General features: G+C 37.8%; 1 protein-coding gene across 1 annotated transcript in view; it reads left to right on the plus strand.

Annotated features, from left to right (window-relative positions):
• ZSWIM6 (zinc finger SWIM-type containing 6) overlaps nt 1-18094 on the plus strand; it is a 196880-nt gene that overhangs the window by 123689 nt on the left and 55097 nt on the right. The window contains exon 3 of the mRNA XM_037155838.2: nt 16291-16439. Coding sequence (XP_037011733.1) covers nt 16291-16439 — 149 coding nt within the window. The remainder of the gene's footprint in view (nt 1-16290; nt 16440-18094) is intronic.

Consider the following 18094-nt stretch of genomic DNA (forward strand, 5'->3'; position numbering starts at 1 on the left):
ACTTTCCTTTAGTTGTATTGATTTGAGATACAGGGCCAGTCAGTACTCATCCCTATTGTTTCAGGTTTCCTTCAAATTCATTTGTTAGTATAGCAAATATAAATGTTGAAGGAAAGCAGTTGGAGATTATTTCTTTTCCTTCTCTCTTTTTTTTTAAGGCTGGGGCTAGTGAAACAAGGAAGGGCTTAGGATAGAAGAAGGACAGCAGAGAACAGGGGAGTGTCTAGGTGGGGCTGCTTTGGCTCTCTAGGGAACTCACAGGACAGGAGTGAGCCCAGGAGGGGCTGCTGTCAGCTCACTGGAGAATCAGAGAAAGAGGAGGCCTTGAGGACAGGATCAGGACGGGCTGCTGCTGCCCGTTCCTCCTCTGGTTGCAAGTTCATAGGACCCCTTAGAGTTTAGGAGGTACCTCCTGTGGGGGAAGGAGAGGGAGAAGGGAAAGGTGTCGGCGTGCTCCCAAGGGGGAGAGCAAGCCTGGAGATGATCTTTTTAAAGATTTTATTTATTTTTAGAGAGAGGGGAAGGGAGGGAGACAGAGAAACATGGATTGGTTGCCTCCTAGCATGTCCCCAACCGTGGGCCTGGCCTACAGCCCAGGTACACGCCCTGACTGGGAATTGAACTGGCAACCCTTTCAGTTCATTGGCTGGCACTCAGTCCTCTGAGCCACACCAGCCAGGGATGGAGATCATTTGTTAAAAACTTATTAAATTGTCAGATATAATACACAGAAAAGTACATAAAAAATAAATTTGCAGATTAAGAAAGCAAACCAAAACCCAGGCCAACAAATAGACCACTCTCAGTACTGTTCAGTTAGAAATATAATAAGAGCCATATGTATAATTAAAATGATTCTAATAGCCTTATTTCAAAAGGAACAAGTAAAACTAATTTTAATGCAGATTTCATTTACCTCAGTGTATCCAAAATACTGATTTGACATTCATATTTATATCACAATATTAATAAATATCAATTCAACATAAATATTGATACCGTTTGCCCTTTTTTTATTATTAATAAGTCTTTGAAATTTAATGTCTGTTTTACACTTACAGCACATCTCAAATCACACTTTAGCCACATTGCAAGTTCTTTACAGCCACATGTGGATAGTGACTACTTTATTGGACAGCACAGCTCTAGGGTATTCTAGGTATGAGAACAACACTATGTATTTGTCCATTCCACTGTTAATGAACCTTGTTTTGAATAGAGCTGCTGTGAGGATTCTTTTACAAGTCTCCTGATGCCAAAAGATATTTTAAACATGGTTTTTATGTCAGAAAAATCCACATAGGCATATTTCTTCTAATGTTCCTCGTATCAAGCTCAGCTTTATTGAAGTAGCTGACTTAAGGTGTATAAATCATTTTACTTGGTAGAGTCTGCCAGTGTTGAGTAACAGGACTGTAAACAGCTCTGCCACAGAAGTACCTTGAACCCCCCACCCAAAGCACATGCACTCAAGGACTTCTGCAAGTAGGCCTGCTGCTCTGTCATATCGTCTGTCTCAATCCTGTTGCCTTGTAAAAATTCAGGCGAGCTAACAATTATTGGAGAGATTTCTCATGAGCCCTTGTGGCTCCCTGCTAAATTGTTCAGTGTTGTTCAGTGGAGGCAGAAGAATAGGATGTACCATTTCTTCAAACTTCCATGCATTCTCTTTTTTTTCCTTTTTTTCCCTTAATTTATTAGGGTCACTATCTTTTCTGAGTTTTAGTTTAACTAGAGGTCTACATCAACAGTCAGTCATTTGTTCTGTATTTGTCTTGTTTTGAAGTATAGTAGTGCCCCAAAATTCCTATCTTAAAGCTTCTAAAATCTGTTCCTGTGTTGAAATAGTGGGACTCATGAAATAGTGTAAACTAAATTTGGGGGTGCAGGATGTGTTCACGTAACATTATGTTGGAAAGAAAAATATATTTAAGTAAATATCTAGGACAGAATCCAGGTTAGCTTTAGACTCAATGTGATTTTTCAAATAACATTTGTATGAGAACAGCTTCACGGGAGCAGTGAACTTAAGCAGTTTATCCCACCAGCTTTCCTTCACTTAATCTATTGTCAGATTTGCTCCCAGTCTGGAAATGGGCCAGTTTCATGAGCTGCCTTCCTTCCCTTCATTCTAGTGACAAGTGGTAAAAAAGAAAAAAAGGAGAGGTAGGAAGCAGGCCATGACCTTAATTGACAAAATGGGAAATCTCCTCCCTGGAGGGCCTTATTTTAACTGTTAGATTAATGACTCGGTAGGGGGTGGGATTAAAAATGTCTTTCAGTTATTTGACTACATGGTCCCACCTGCCTTGAAACATCTAATATATAAAGCATTGTTGAAACCTTTATTTATTTATTTATTTATTTATTTATTTATTTATTTATTATTTTTAAAAATATTTTATTTATTTATTTTTCAAGAGAGGGGAAGGGAAGGAGAAAGAGTGGGAGAGAAATATCAATGTATGGTTGCCTCTCGTGTGTCCTCTACAAGGAACAGGCCTGCGCTCAATCCACTGAGCTACGCCTGCCAGGGCCTTGTTTAAACCATTTTTAAAAGCAGTACTTCTTTGTATGGTTTTGTGGGTATATTTTTTTCTTGAAGAAATATGTCTTGACTATGAATATTAGGAAGAGTTAATTTTTCTCTAAGGAAAAGCATTACTTTCACTTTGCTAGATAAATATTAGGATAGGATTTAGATTTGAGCATCTTAGTAGGTATCTTAAAGACAATGAAGTTTAGCTTATCCAAAATCTTTTTTAGAAAAAGTCATAATATATTTTATAAATGAATACAAACTATGTTGATAGTAGGTTTTTCTTTTTCCTAGTGAACTTACCCTAATACTTTTCAAAATTACTTTTCATTATTTTGATATTTTATTTTTAAAAGAACTTTATCCAGAGGAATTAAAAACTTCTTCAAGTCTGTTTCAGGCACATTGTTCGTCACAATTTCCTTTAAAGGTAGACATTGGGAGTTTGTAATTGCAGTAGTTTTCTAGATGAAGAAACCAAGAATGGGTTAGTGACTTATCCAGAGTCACAGATTCAGCAGATGTCACCATAATAGGTCAGTCCTTGCCATTAGACTTTTTTATATTTGATTGTGTTTTTATAATATATTCTATGTAACTTTGATTAGGTTATTAAATTACCTACCGTATGCTAAATGGTGGCTGTAAGCTAATGGCCCTCCAAGGAGATTGCCAGTTACAGTTTTGCATTTTTTAAGTGAAATTGTTTGCTCTTGGTTTTATATTCTAATATAACTTTCCAGCTTTCATACTCTTAAAAAAGAGGCTGGTGTCTTTGCTAAGTACTTACGTAAAAATTTACTGATTTCTAAGTGCTAACCCACTCTCTTAGTTAATTCATCTCAGCCTTTTCTGGTTCTTTATGCATCCTATTAAAGGAGATTTATTATAGATTGGTAAATTGTGGTGTGGGGACAGAACACAGATCTTAATCTGGAGGCCTAGGGCCCAGGATTGTCTTTGCTATATATTATCTATATGATCTTGGGTAAGATTGATTTTTTTCTCATATTTTTAATGGTCATTATGTTCTCCAACAGTCTTGGAACATTTTTAATGATATAACGTATACATGTATAATAATAATAACATAACTGAGCTTACCTCTTGTTGGGATTCTGTAAGTACTCATGGTAAGAAAAGAGAGGAAAACAGTTGGGGGCAGGGGGTGGATGATACTAGAGTTGGAGGTAGGTCAGCTTGCTTTTCCCTGACTTTCTGGCACGTGTCCTTTTCTCCTTTGTCTCATGTGCTCTTCTTTTAGCAACCTCTTTATGAGCTAGTCTCTCTTGGGCAGACTGCAACAAAGAGGGCAGACTGGAGAAGCTGTGATATTGGTCCTGACTTGGAACAGTGGGAAAGGGTGGTCATTTCAGTGGCCCTTTTACTCCCAAGGCCTGGCCAATCCCGAAAGTAGGCTGGACTCACCCCTCATTGCCATGTGCCCAGAGATATCATCTCAAAGTCAGCCAGATGTAGAAAGGATATATTCATGTGTCCATGAGGGTTGACACATGACATCTAAATCTCTTCCACCTCTAATTCTCTAACTCTTTGTGACATTTCTGCAGAAACTCAGGAGGCATTTAGTATCCATACTGCAAAGGTGTGTACCTCCTATACTTCTACCTGTGTGTGCTTGTATATTTTTCTTCAGTCAGACATTTCAACTTGTTTGAGCATGGTTCTTATTAAACCAACAACATAAATTCCATTGATGCCTGCCTGTCCGGTAAATGTAGCCTCTGAATGCCTCTGTGTCTCCCCTCTGTGTCTTACATATATATCCATCCATTCAGGCTCCCCCAGATATTACCACACGAACAAAAACCTACTCACCAGTCCCTTGTTCATTGTGTAGCTTTATGGGTACTTGATTATAAGCTCCACCAACGCCAAAACTATGACCTGTGTATCTCGGTAGCCTCTCTAAGGAAAATACTTAAGAAGTAATAGGCAAAAGAAATTTGTTTAAAAAAAAAAGTAACACTTATTTTTTTCAGTTTGTTTTGTTCTTAGTAGGAACTTGGAGATTTCTTCTTACGCACATATTCCAAATCAAGTACTGAGTGACAGTTGCAGTCATTTGATTGAGGCCTCTTGTCATGTCTTTCTTCCTTTTGTTTCCCCGTGGATGGTCATGTTCATTGTAATCGGGCTTGTGTTAGCAACCCGTTTTTACAAGTATACTACAGAGATAATTCAGTCATTGCAAGCATGTACTTTTCTCTTGTAGAACATTCTGGCATTGACAATTGGTGAAACAAAGGTATGAACAGCTGGTATCCATACTGCAAATGATCAGCAAATATATTCTGTAGGAGAGAATAAAATTGCTTTAAATGTTATCTCAAAGTGCAGTAGTGTGAAACTTAAAAAAGTAAGACCGCATGTTGGAAAAATGTATGGTAGTGTAGAAATATGGGAACATGAAAAGGTAAGTCCTCATTGGCTCCCTACTCCCAATAGCTTCCTCCCTCAGTCTCTAATAGCTCCTGTTCCCCCAAGGTAACCATTGTTGACAGTGTGGTTTATGTTCATTGAGGCAGTTTGCTCAATGCACATGTGTATATGTATTTTTTAAAAACAGTTCAAAAATTTTTTCTGCAGTTTGCTCTTTCTTGATATATTATGTGAATATCTTATGTTAGTACAGATAGGTAGGTCTATTCATTGTTTTAAATTTTGTGTAATATTCCGTAATACAGATATATTTAACCATCAACTTACTGAATGATTTTAAGTTGTTTGCATTTTTCCTGTTATATACAGTGCTGCTGAGACCACCCTGTTTACAGGTGTATGTGTGTATGTATTTGTGCAAGTAATTTTGTTAATCAGCTTAACAATAACCCACAACCTTCGGACCAACTTGTGCAAGTAATTTTTGAATAATAGTAGTAGTAGAAATTTTTTAGTAGAAATGCCAGAGCAAGTGGTATATGCATTTTGAGTTTTGTAATTACAACCCAATCTTCCTCCAAAAATTGCCAGTTTTACTCTTAACATTTTAACTGAAACGATGTTTTCATGATACAATTTAAATGTTTTTTCTTTTTAATAAAATCGATGGAATATATAATCACATACAAGTGATGTTTTTTCCTTCACATAAAAAAATATATATTTTATTACCAAAAGAGAAGTAAAATCAGAACTCACGTATACGTCTCTTAATTTGGAGGATTCACATCTTTAACTCTAGAGGAATTTGCTGAGGAGATGCAGAGGCAGCCAGGTTACTTTTAGCCCAGTACTCTTCCTCCTTTTCTTTTCATTTCCAAATCTTTCCTTTTCTTACATCCTATAATCATCTCTGAAACTGCCCCAACTTGCATGATTTACAAAGGATTGCTACTAGCTGTGATCAGTTTCCTCGCCATCCCACTCTGCTTTAACTGACCCTAAGTCTCTCCGTTGGCTAGATGGGCTTATTATTCTATCTTCTCCACACATGGGTTTCTCATACCTCCCACTGTGAGATTATTCAGAATGTTGAAGAGCTTAGAAGTTAGACAGCCTAAGTTAGAATACCTGCCCCTTTGACTTCAGCTTGTTTGGGAGGCAAATAACAACCTCTCTGACAGCTTTCTAATTTGTAAACTGTGGACAGTGAAGAATGCCTGCTTCATAAGGTCCGGACAGAAGCATTACCAAGAGTAAATATGAGTAGCTCTTACCACACCATCTTTGTGATGTGGCATTTGGCATATATCTTCATAGACAGTTACAGGTGGTTGAGGAAAATATTTGTGAACCAGTTTTTAAAAATATTTTAATTTTTTAAAGATCTTATTTATTTATTTTTAGAGAGAGGGGAAGGGAGAGAAACATCAGTGTGTGGTTGCCTCTTGTGCACCCCTTACTGGGGGCCTGGTCTGCAACCCAGCCATATACCCTGACTGGGAGTTGAACCGGCGACCCATTGGTTCACAGGTCAGTACTCAATCCACTGAGCTACACAAGCCAGGACCTAAAAATATCTTCTAAAATAATCTGACCAAACCATTCTTGAAGACTACAGACACTGTAGATGTCTTTGAATGAAAGAGTTGGATTATGTAAAATTGAGACTTGCTCAGAGCCTTCCTTTTAAATATTTATATTTGTGTACCATTTATTAGCTAATGAATAGAAAATGACTTACCTGTTATGTACTCCGTTTATAGTCTGCATTTTTTTAATGAGCATTGGAGAATGTACAAATACTTTATTTGCTTTTTATCCATATAAAATACATGGTTATATTTATACTTCTTTTAAGTATATTTTTGAACTTCTGAAGTAAATTAAATGAAAATAAGAGATAAGTAATGAAGTCAGATGAGAGGAAGTAATCATCAGGGCTGTAAACCCTGATTGGCCTATTTGAGTTCCCTGTGCTGATTATTTATTTTACTTCCGTGGCATTTAGCTGAAGGGGAAGGCGGCTTGTTTAGGGAGCAGAGCCTGGAGCATGGCAGGCCTCCCTCTGTCAGCCTCCATGATAAAGGAGAAAGGTGGCCTTCAAATGGGTCCTGGAGGGGGTACCACACTGTATCACTGCAGAATGACATGGATTGACCATTGAGAGTAGAAGTTATTGAAGGATCTGTCTGTTTCAGCTACCACAAAATTGTAAATTGAAATGAAAGCATTCGTCACTACTGTGAAGTGAGGATTTAATTAAGAATAAAATTTAAATCTTTTCTCAACTGTATTAATTCAGCGCACATGATTTTTCAGTGGTCTTCTAGCTCTTATCCTCTCTAAAGAAAGACTTTTTGGAGTCTAAATCACTGAAGTTTGCTGCCTTGCCTCCATCTTGGTGCCAGTGGTTGATGCCAGGATTTGACTTCAGCTTGTAAGACAGGTGTCCCCGTACCTTTGTGAGCCACAGACCTATGTTTCCTAGTTTTAACAGTGGGCATGAGAAATGGGGGAGACTGCATTCTTCTCTAGGTTCCCCAAAAGAGGCCTGATCACTCCTGCAGTCTGGACACCTGCTGCCTGCATTCTGCTTGTATAGACTAAGTTTGACTACTGAATTTAACAAGAAAGAACACCACTACATAAATGTAAATAGTTAAAGCATTATTTGGACAACAGAATTACTAAAGTAGATAGGTCATAGTTAAGATTAAGATGTAAGCTAAAAGCCTTTCACTTGTTTTTTTGAATTAGTTTCCCAGGAGAGAAAGAAAAGAAGAAAAAGCATGAAGTTCCCCATTAAAACCCAATATTGTGGATAATGCCACATACCAAACACAGCATAAGCCACTTGTGAACATGTCTTAATACCTCAGTTTAAAATTTGCAGAATGATTGGTCTTTCCCTAATTCTTCAAATCAACTATTTCCGTGACGTGAGACATACCTCACTCAGTATGTCTCAGATAAGCCTCGTTTAGTACACAGGAGAGGCCTCTGATGTGTTAGGACCTCGAATACTTTTCAGGACGAAGATCCACAGTGTAGCACCACGTTTAACATTCTTTCCAAATACAGAGTTGTCCCTCCACCTCTACCCTCCTACTTTCATCCCGCAAAGACTCTGGTTCAGTGGGTCTAAGGTGGTACCTAAGCTTTTTTTTTTTCACAGTGTGCCTCGGGAATTTTGATACACTCCTAATTTTGAGAACCTGTGGGGAAGGGAGTTTTGACACTGGATAAATCACTAAATCAGGTAGGAGACAGGGGAAGCCATAAGATTTGACAGTGGTTTTTCATGTCCGTGAATCCTCCTTTGCGTTCCTCCTATGGTATTACATAACCTAAGTAGGAGGGTAAATCATATTCGCACTCTCCAGCTGGAAATGAGAGACAGTTAAACACGTTCACTGTTTTCAACAGATGATTTTACTTTCCCTGAAGGCTTGAAACTTGAAGAATAAAATGCTCACAAAGATTAATTATACAGTTATAAAAGTTATAGTATTTATAATTATAAATAAGAGTAAAAATATGGTATGTTTTAAAATACTTCAAATGGACCATTTAATTTATATGCACACATTCTGGTTCCTGCCCAATTGGGGAACTAATAGCAAGTGTATAAATAGATGAATAATGTTTCTCTCTGCATACCTTTCTCAAAGCTAAATGCGGAGAGGTTTTTCTTTGCTTATAGACAGCCATTAACAAGTAGAAATAAATTTTGCTAATCTGCATTTTACACAAGGCTTAGGCAACACTTTAATGCATGGAATCAAGACTTTTTTTTATTAAACTCTAGCATTAAAGTTTAATACATAAATTTACTGTTTTAGGGAGATTATCATTTCAGACATTTAATTTTCTGATCTATGATATATAGTATATATATCTTATTCCTAAAATATTGAGGAGTTTTAGAGTGAGTTTATTTATCAACTAGTTACCTTTGCCTGCATTGCTATGACTAAGTGAGAATGTGTTCTGCAGAGCCACATGAAGATTTCTAATTATTACCCAGTTACTTTTTTATTTCTACATTATAGAATTTTCAGATTGAGGGAATGGAGGCCCAAGGAGGTTAAGTGATTTGCTGAAGGACAAAGTTTTTCTAAACTGTGGCTAGAACTGAAGTATTCTGAATTCTAAGCCAGGATTAGAATTTGTGTGGAGACTTTATTAGCTTATTTTCCGTAAAATTTTATTTGTAGGCCAATTTTTCTCTGCTTTGCCTCCTCCCTTTCCCATATGCTCAAGAATTAAGTTAATTCTAAATAGTAGTTCATGCCTGCCCCCTCAAGTAAAAACTACAACTTTTTTAAAAAACTTGAGAAACATAATTCATATATTTAGACATTTGCTATTAGATATCTTTCAAACTGGGCAAGGATAAATATCCATGTGTGTGTGTGTGTGTTTGTGTAAAATAAATAATCCATTAAAGACATTTAAATTTGTGATATATTTTAAAAATACGATAGTTTTAAAACTTACTAGATTTTAAGGAAACATTTATTGTATAGTCCAGGTCAAATAAAAGTGATTCCTGATTATTCTTCCTAGTACTTCTCTTAGTATGAGAAATACAAGAGTTGAGTATACCCTGATGTTTAAAGAGAGTATTTGAATGTCGATCCCTTTGCCACTTCAAGCCAAGGAGAAGACTGGGATTTTCTCCAAACCAAATTCAAATATGTGTAAAATATCTGGATATTTCTGTGGAAGACAGAAACTCCAAGCCTCATGGGGCTGTGCCCAAGCAGCAAAAGGTTAGCATGCCTCCGTCATACCACAGGACAGTGAGCCCCCATCCATGTCCTTGGGTTTTGGCCTTCAGTAAGTACCATTAGAAAACAACTTAAAAATCATTAAAATTGGGGGAAATATCCATTGTAATGATTAAAGGTGAAATTAGCTCATTTATCAGAAGGAACACTGGAGAGTGCATATTTAGTCCTTGTCACAGTTTCCCTAAAAGGATAAAGAGGAACAGGCCAGATCTCCCGGGAGGATTTTAGGAAGATACTAGAAAGAACTAAAATACAAAAGGTGAGACTCTGTAGTTCAGTTTTTTGAAAGTCTCTTCTAATGCATTTAGGTAAAGAATCAACAGTTATCTGGGCATGCATGTGTCCATCTGTCCCTCTCTCTTCCTAGATCAAAGCACTTGGTTGGATTAAGGACTAGGATACAGGTGTAGCCCTGGTAAACTCTTCACATCATTGTCGTTTCCTTAAATCTTTCTTTACAAGAGAACCATTCTTACAAATGTCTACAAACATCCTAGTGGCATTCCATGAATTTATCTTTGATTTAGGGTTCATCATCCACACTCTAGGGTTGAACCTTTGATTTAAGGTTCAGCCCTTGCCTTGGTGCCTCTAGGATTCAAACTGTAGCTCCAAGGTCCTGGGCTATACGATGAGTATTCTTCTGCAGGGGAGAGAATCAGGAAACTGGATTTGGCAGCGAGACTGTGGATAAGTCATAACCACTTTGAACCAGTTTCTCCCCCTGTAGAACAGGGATCATGATCTGTACTCCCCTTCAGGGACCATTATGAGGAGAAAATCAGGTAATGAAATAATGTGTGTGAGGGCACTTTAGCAGTGGTTCCTTTTACACAGCATAGTTTTTTGGTGGTGAGGGGATGTGTGCATGCCTTTCTTTCTCCCTCTTTTTCCTCTTTCCTCCCAGTACCTGATTGCCTGATAATGGCAAATGCTGACTTATGTATTAGGAATCAGTGGCAAGCATGGCAGATAAAATCCTTCCTTTCTGGGAGCTTAACTAACTACTTACTTGCCTGGGTTCCTACTTGGAACAGCTTTCTTTGCCTTATTTCCAAAAGTTTCTTCCATTCTTTTTTTTTTAATATATTTTATTGATTATGCCATTACAGTTGTCCCATTTTCCCCCTTCATTCCCCTCCACCCTGCGTACCATTCCCCCCTCCCCCACCATTTCCCCCTTTAGTTTATGTCCATATGTCCCAAGTTCTTTTAAATTCTATATTTCCTACACTATTTTTGCCCTCCCCCTGTCTATTTTCTACCTACCGTCATGCTACTTATTCTCTGTACCCTCTCCCCCCTTCCCCTCCTCCCACTCCCCTGTTGCTAACTCTCCATGTGATCTTCATTTCTGTGGTTCTGCTCCTGATCTAGCTGTCCTCTTAGTTTGCTTTTGTTTCAGGTGTGGTTGTTAATAACTGTGAGTTTGCTGTCCTTTCACTGTTCATCTTTTTTATCTTCTTTTTCTTAAATAAGTCCCTTTAACATTTCATATAATAAGGGCTTGGTGATGATGAACTCCTTGAACTTGATCTTATCTGAGAAGCACTTTATCTGCCCTTTCATTCTAAATGAAAGCTTTGCTGGATAGAGCAATCTTGGATGTAGGTCTTTGGATTTCATGACTTGGAATACTTCTTTCTAGCCCCTTCTTGCCTCTAAGGTCTCTTTTGAGAAGTCCACTGACAGTCTGATGGGAACTCCTTTGTAGGTGACTGCCCCCTTATCTCTTGCTGCTAGAAGCATTCTCTCCTTCATTTTAATCTTGGCTAATGTAATGATGATGTGCCTTGGTGTGTTCCTTGTTGGATCCAGCTTCTTTGGGACTCTCTGAGCTTCCTGGATTTCCTAGAAGTCTATTTCCTTTGCCAGGTTGGGGAGGTTCTCCTTTATTATTTGTTCAAATAAGTTTTCCACTTGTTGCTCTTCCTCTTCTCCTTCTGGTACCCCTATAATTTGGATGTTGGAACGTTTCAAGATGTCCTGGAGGTTCTTAAGCCTCTCATTTTTTTGAATTCTTGTTTCTTCATTCTGTTCTGGTTCAATGTTTCTTCCTTCCTTCTGGTCCACTCCCTTGATTTGAGTCCCAGTTTCCTTCCCATTATTATTGGTTTCCTGTGCATTTCCATTCATTTCAATTAGTTTAGCCTTCATATGTTCCTCTAATTTGTGACTAAAATCAACTAGTTCTGTGAGCATCCTGATCACCAGTGTTTTGAACTGTGTATCTGATAGGTTGGCTATCTTGGTTGCTTAGAAGTATCGGCTCTGGGGCTTTGAGCTGTTCTTCTTGAGCCATAATGTTTTGGTCTGGTGGTGCCTGTTATGTATGAGGGGTGGAGCCTTAGGTGTTCACCAGGGTGGGGCCACCCAGGTCACTGGGTTGTGATGCTGTATGTGGGGCTGAGGTCAGAGAGGAGCAGTGGCGTTTGTTCTGCTCTGTCTCGGACTTCAGTCCCCTCTGCCACTTCCTACAAGCAAACTGGGCCCTTCTGGTGCTGGTTTCTGGGTGTGTGGGCCTGTGCACCCTCCAGGACCCTGTGGGTCTCTCCAACGAACTCCCTGTGAGCCTGGGAGCTTCTCCCAGCACTTCGACCCCAAAAGTTTTTTCATTCAGTGTTTTTAGGTTTTAATTCTTGTCGCTGGGTCCCTAGCCTTCACAATCTGTCTCACTGCTCACTCCTCTGCCTAGTTTAAATGCTCTGGATTGTGTGAATGTGTGACCACAGTCAGCCAGTCCCTCTGCGCCCTCACTGGGTCTGCTTGTTGCCACCCCGCACCTGGGATCCACCAACTGGTGCCTGAGCGCTTGGGTCGGTCCAGCCGCTTTTTTCTGGGTGACCCCGCTCCATAGGCCGCTGACTCCACCCCTCTTACTGGTCTGGCTGAATGGGTTTGTGGTTGTCAGACTTCCGTACAGTTCAATTTTCTGAGTTGCGTTCAAGTTTTGGTTGCGTTTTTGTTACTAAAACTTTGTTGTCTTTAAACTTGGTTGTGTGAGGAGGTACAGTGTTTCCACCTACACCTCCATCTTGGCTGGAAGTCTGTCTCTCCAGTTCTTAATAAGCCATATATTCCCGTTGCCACCCTCGCTCATTCTCTTTTCCCAGGCTTTAAATGTTGGCTTTCATTAGAGCTCTGTCCTAGATGGTCTTTTTACCCTGTACTGCCCACCACCGTATGTCCCACTCCCTACTTGATATACTGTCCTGTCACTCGGCTGTCTCAAAGGTATGTCACAATTCACCTCATCTGAACTTATGACCTAAAATATTCACGGCCCCTCCCACCCCCACACCTGGCCCTGCTCTGATGGTCTGTGTCAGGGAGTTTCCACCAGTGTCTTGTTCAGTTGTTTAATCTAGAAACCCCTGTTTCTCTCAACCCTTGATTTCCCACACCTCACCTGCTATACACTTCTTCACCAAGTCCCCTTGATTTATGTCCTAAATTCCTGTCCGGTTCTCCATTTCTGTTCTTACTGCCTTTTTTCAAGTTACCATCATCATCTTTTGTAAAGACCATCAAAATGTCATCCTCACTGTTCTCATATAGTTTTGCTCCCCAATCCATCACCCACACTTTAGATATTTTTAAGATACAAATTATATTCATGTGGTTCCAAAATTTTAAAAGTATGAAGAAGTATTCAGTGAGGAGTCTTCTTGCCTCCTGTAACTAGGTTACTCACATTCCTTTAAGATATTTAATGCAAGCCCTGGCTGGCATAGCTCAGTGGATTGAGCACGGGCCTGTGAAGCAAAGGGTCATTGGTTCGATTCTCAGTCAGGGCACATTCCTGGGTTGCAGGTCAGGTCCCCAGTGGGGGGACACATGAGAGGCAACCACACATTGATGTTTCTCTCCCACTCTTTCTCCTTCCCTTCCCCTCTCTCTAAAAATAAGTAAATTTAAAGAAAAGATATTTAATGCATATGTAATGCATATGCTAACACATAAGCTGTTTTTTAAAACTCACATTATTTACACAAAAGGTGGTATACATGTTTACTTTTCTTCACCCCTTTTTTTCTGTCAACACTGTATCTTAGATATCTTTTCATTGTAACATAGAGAATCTTCACATTTAGTTTTATGGCTGCTTAATAGTTCATTGTAGGAATGTTGAAAGTGATGCACACCAGAACAAAACATCTTTGACTGTCTGGACTATTCTGTTCCTTCTCTTTGGGTACTTTTGCCGTGAATTCCATTTGTTACTTTTACGGGGAAAAATCTAACCTCATTTGCCAGGGTTGTCAGGGTCCTTTCTCCTCTCCAGGGTCTTTCATGGCTTTCCCCTCACCCGCTACTTTGTTGTTGCATGGATGTGAAGAATCTCTTAATTTCTTCCAGTACTTTCGTGTCCCTTCTCTCTTGAGACCTTGTGCAAACTCTTAGTCTCACATGCAGACCCATTTCTTCCTTTTCCTGCCTTTAGTTAACTCCTAATCTACTTAAAGCAAATCTTAGCTCAAATTCCATTTCCTCAAGGTTTGCTTACCCGGCCAGGCCAGCGCCTTTGATACAGTCTCCCCTGGCACCATGGCCTCTTCCTTTAAGCATTTATTTCCACTATATTATTATAATTTATGTGAGGTTATTAGATTGTTATTTATCTCATACTAAAAAGGTTTCTCTTACATAGTGGTTTGAAACCCATTGTGGGTTATGAAGTCAGTTTTAAAAAATAGGACAAGCTCTTAAAATAAAGGAACTGGAATAGAAAATGTCAGACATCTTTACTTTTATAGTAAGGGTGTTTTTTTTTATTATACGGTGGTTCTGATTAATAAACTGATAGATGTGATCACATAAGCACTCAAATACATAGGCATATTAGGCATGATGTAAATTGTTTCTTATTATGGGTCTTAGTCAAAAAAAGTTTGAAAGCCATTGAACTATTGGGTTGGCCAAAACATTCCTTAAGTTTTTTTTCCATCCTGTGGCTCTAGTAAAGCTTTGTTGTCTTTACCTTCACTGGAAACAATTTTGTTAAATTGTCTCGTGACAGCTGTCATATCAGTGTGCATTTTTAAAAAACAATAAAAATTGGTAAATTTGGGGGCAGCCATTTGAATATTTAAGATGGAAGAAGATATACAACTTTTTCAGTATATTATGTTTTATTATTTCAAGAAAGGTAAGGCAACTAAAATGCACTTAAAAATTTTTGTGCAGTATATGGAGAAGGTACTGTGAGTAATCAAACGTGTCAGAAGTGGTTTGTGAAGTTTCTTGCTACTATTGACATTTTGGCCCAATAGTTCTTTGCTGTGGGGCTGTCTTATGCATTGGAAAATGTTTAGCAGCACCCTTGGCCTCTACTCACTAAAAGCCAATAATGGGAGATAGCTAACATACTCAAATTATCCAAATCAGTAAAATTATTGCTGAAAATGATAAATGGGTCATTTATTTTATGGAAAAAACTAAACAGACTTTTTGGCCAACCCAGTAGATGATAAATTCTGTGAGGATAGGAACTCTGTGTGTTTTGTAAACCACTCCATACCCAAATGTAGCAGAGGGCACTCAGTAAATATGCTGGCTGAATGAATGAATGAAAGCACATCTTCTCAGGGAGGTTCACAGAGCCGCCCACTGTCCTTGGGACTAATGGACCCCAGTTCTAAGCAGATGTTAGTGATTATTTCCTTGGCCAGTTGAGTTCTCATTAGAGCATTAGAAGGGAAAAAAAGTAATATGAAACAATACCTACAAATACATCTTTTTAAGGGATGAAACATTGATGAAAGGTTTTCAGATTTAAATTTTTTGGTATTATGAACTGTAGGCCTTGAATACCATTTATTTTATTTTCTTAATAAATAATGAAACATTTTTTACCTGCCTAAATAGCTGGGTAATTTTTAATTGCTAAGGCAGTCTATGAACAGGGTTTATTACATAGCCATTATCTTTTGTGTGCACTTCAGCAATAAAATATTTATGCAGTTTGGCAAGGTGATACTACAACCTGGTTTAGCAGAACAGCTGCACTGCCTGTTCCCGTGTGGCTTGATTTCCCTTTTTAATCTTCAGTTTTGTCAGCATGTAGTTTGTAGAGCAACAGATAATGGTGAAGGCTTCTTGAATTAACATAGTAAAGAGAGAAATACTCTGCTGAATTTACTGTTTCATATTTTTCTGATGTCTTTGAAAAACATTTCCTTAACATGTCCTACTCAGTAGAGCTTTATAAACATCACATATTTACAATGAGATGCTTTCGCGACTTTTATTCTCTAAGGAACTTCAAACTTATCTCCAAATAGTCTTTGATCTTAAAAAATGGAAATATTTTAGTTCTGAAGTAATCTGCATTTTGGCTTAGCACAAATCAGCAAAATCCTGGAAAATACAAGAATGCCTCTTGTATTTATGTTTGGTCATAAATTTGTGTATTAATTGAATTCAGATTGAATAAAAAAGTGTTTAGGCAAAAAGTACATAATCTTAATTCTTTTCAAGTTTATTATCAGAGCCTTTTAGCACAGCTTTTACCTAGCATATGTGTTATTTTTTTCTTTTTATTTCTAGGTGCTCCTGATCCAACAGCAGGTGCTAGTATAGATGATGAAAACTGCTGGCACTTAGATGAAGAGCAGGTTCAAGAACAGGTTAAACTGTTCCTTTCCCAGGGCGGGTACCATGGATCAGGGAAGCAGCTTAATTTGCTCTTTGCAAAGGTATGGTTTTTTATTTTTACAGAAATATTCTAAATATATACATATAGAAAGTATCTTTATATGATCATGTTTACAATAGGATAAAAAACTTCTCCTACCAAAATTTTTAAAGAGTAGAGTCTAGGTTAATCAGAAACTTCTGTGCTTTTAACGCAAATATTGTGTAGGTGTCTTTAGACAAGGTGTGGAACCATTTTTTCTCTCTCAGTTCTTATTAATGAAATGGTAACAATTTATACAATTTTGAGAAACCTTCCAATGCTGAAACCAAAATAAATATCTCAGTGTTATTCAAAATGCCATCTTTTCAAAATTTTTCTTCTTTTGTTTTCCCCAGTAACTTGGATACAGCCCTTAAAAGGTGCTTTATGTCAGTTTCTTCCCTCATCTATAAAATTAGCTAATGAGAGCATATCTCCTCAAGTTCTAGTCATAGTGTTACGTAATAACAGTGTCGACATGTAGTTAGCCTTTGGTAAATGTTAATTTTCATCACCACAACTTGATAACTAAGAAACAAAGTTATCTTCGTTATAAGTTTTGTGTGAACAGAAGCTGTACCTGCTGCTGTATACAGAACTTTCACTACCATAAACATGAATCTAAATACTGGGTAGAATGCTTTTTCAGTGATATTAAATTAGTGTCTTTTCATTCGGGCCATAGCCATCATTAAGGGTAATATATTCAGATTGGTTTTAAAGGGAACAGATTCTAATATTCAGAATAATTAAAAGTTTATTTAGTTCAGAAGAAGTAGAGCAAACTCTGTTACTGGTAATGGCCAGAAAATAGTGTATTCTGATTCATCAGACTCTTAATATTTATTCCATATACCATACACAGATTGTCAATTTTCTGAAAATTAGATTTATAATAGAGTACTTTTAACTCTAAAACTATTTCACACACAATTTAATAATTCTTCACTAACTCATGGGCACTTCGAACTCCTGTAACGCCTCAGCATCAACAGTATAAAAATTAACTACCATTAAGCTATAGATGTAATACTTGAGTGTTGGTTAATAGTTCTGCTTTATATGCTTAATAGTATTTACTTTTAGTGTTACTTCTAATAGGTCAGACATTTATTAGAAAGGTGGATATTGAATCAAATTTGATATAGTGGTAATTATTCAAGGTTTAGTATACTTAGCCACCCAGGAAGTATTTCATAGTCTTGTGTCAGCACAGTATACTGTGGCCTAATAGAAGCAGTGTGAAAGAGGTATTAGATTGGCCTACATCTGCGATTGTTGTCTCTCTACATGATGTATACATTATATATGCCATATAAATTACATCAGCTTCTAATCTAGGAAATGGCATAATTTTTAGGGTTAAGTAGAGTTAAGACAGGTCTGGGTTCTGACTCTTTTAAATCTCCTTCCATCACTGTGTATTTGACCCCTTTACTACTATTGTCCTTTAGGGAAATTACTTAACTTCTCTGAGTCATGATTTTATAATTCATAAAATGGGGGTTATAATCCAGCATACTTTATATGGTTGTTACAAAGAGTACATGGTAAGTATAAATATGAAACTCTGAAGCACGATGTCCAGTAAATAACAAGTCCCTCTCTTTCTCCCTGTCTTCATCTTTTTGTGGAAAAAGATTAATAAATTCTTTTATAAGATTACTGAAATAA

This window comes from Artibeus jamaicensis, unplaced genomic scaffold (assembly GCF_021234435.1).
Source record: "Artibeus jamaicensis isolate MK-2021 breed Jamaican fruit bat unplaced genomic scaffold, CSHL_Jam_final scaffold_369, whole genome shotgun sequence".
Lineage (NCBI taxonomy): Eukaryota > Metazoa > Chordata > Mammalia > Chiroptera > Phyllostomidae > Artibeus > Artibeus jamaicensis.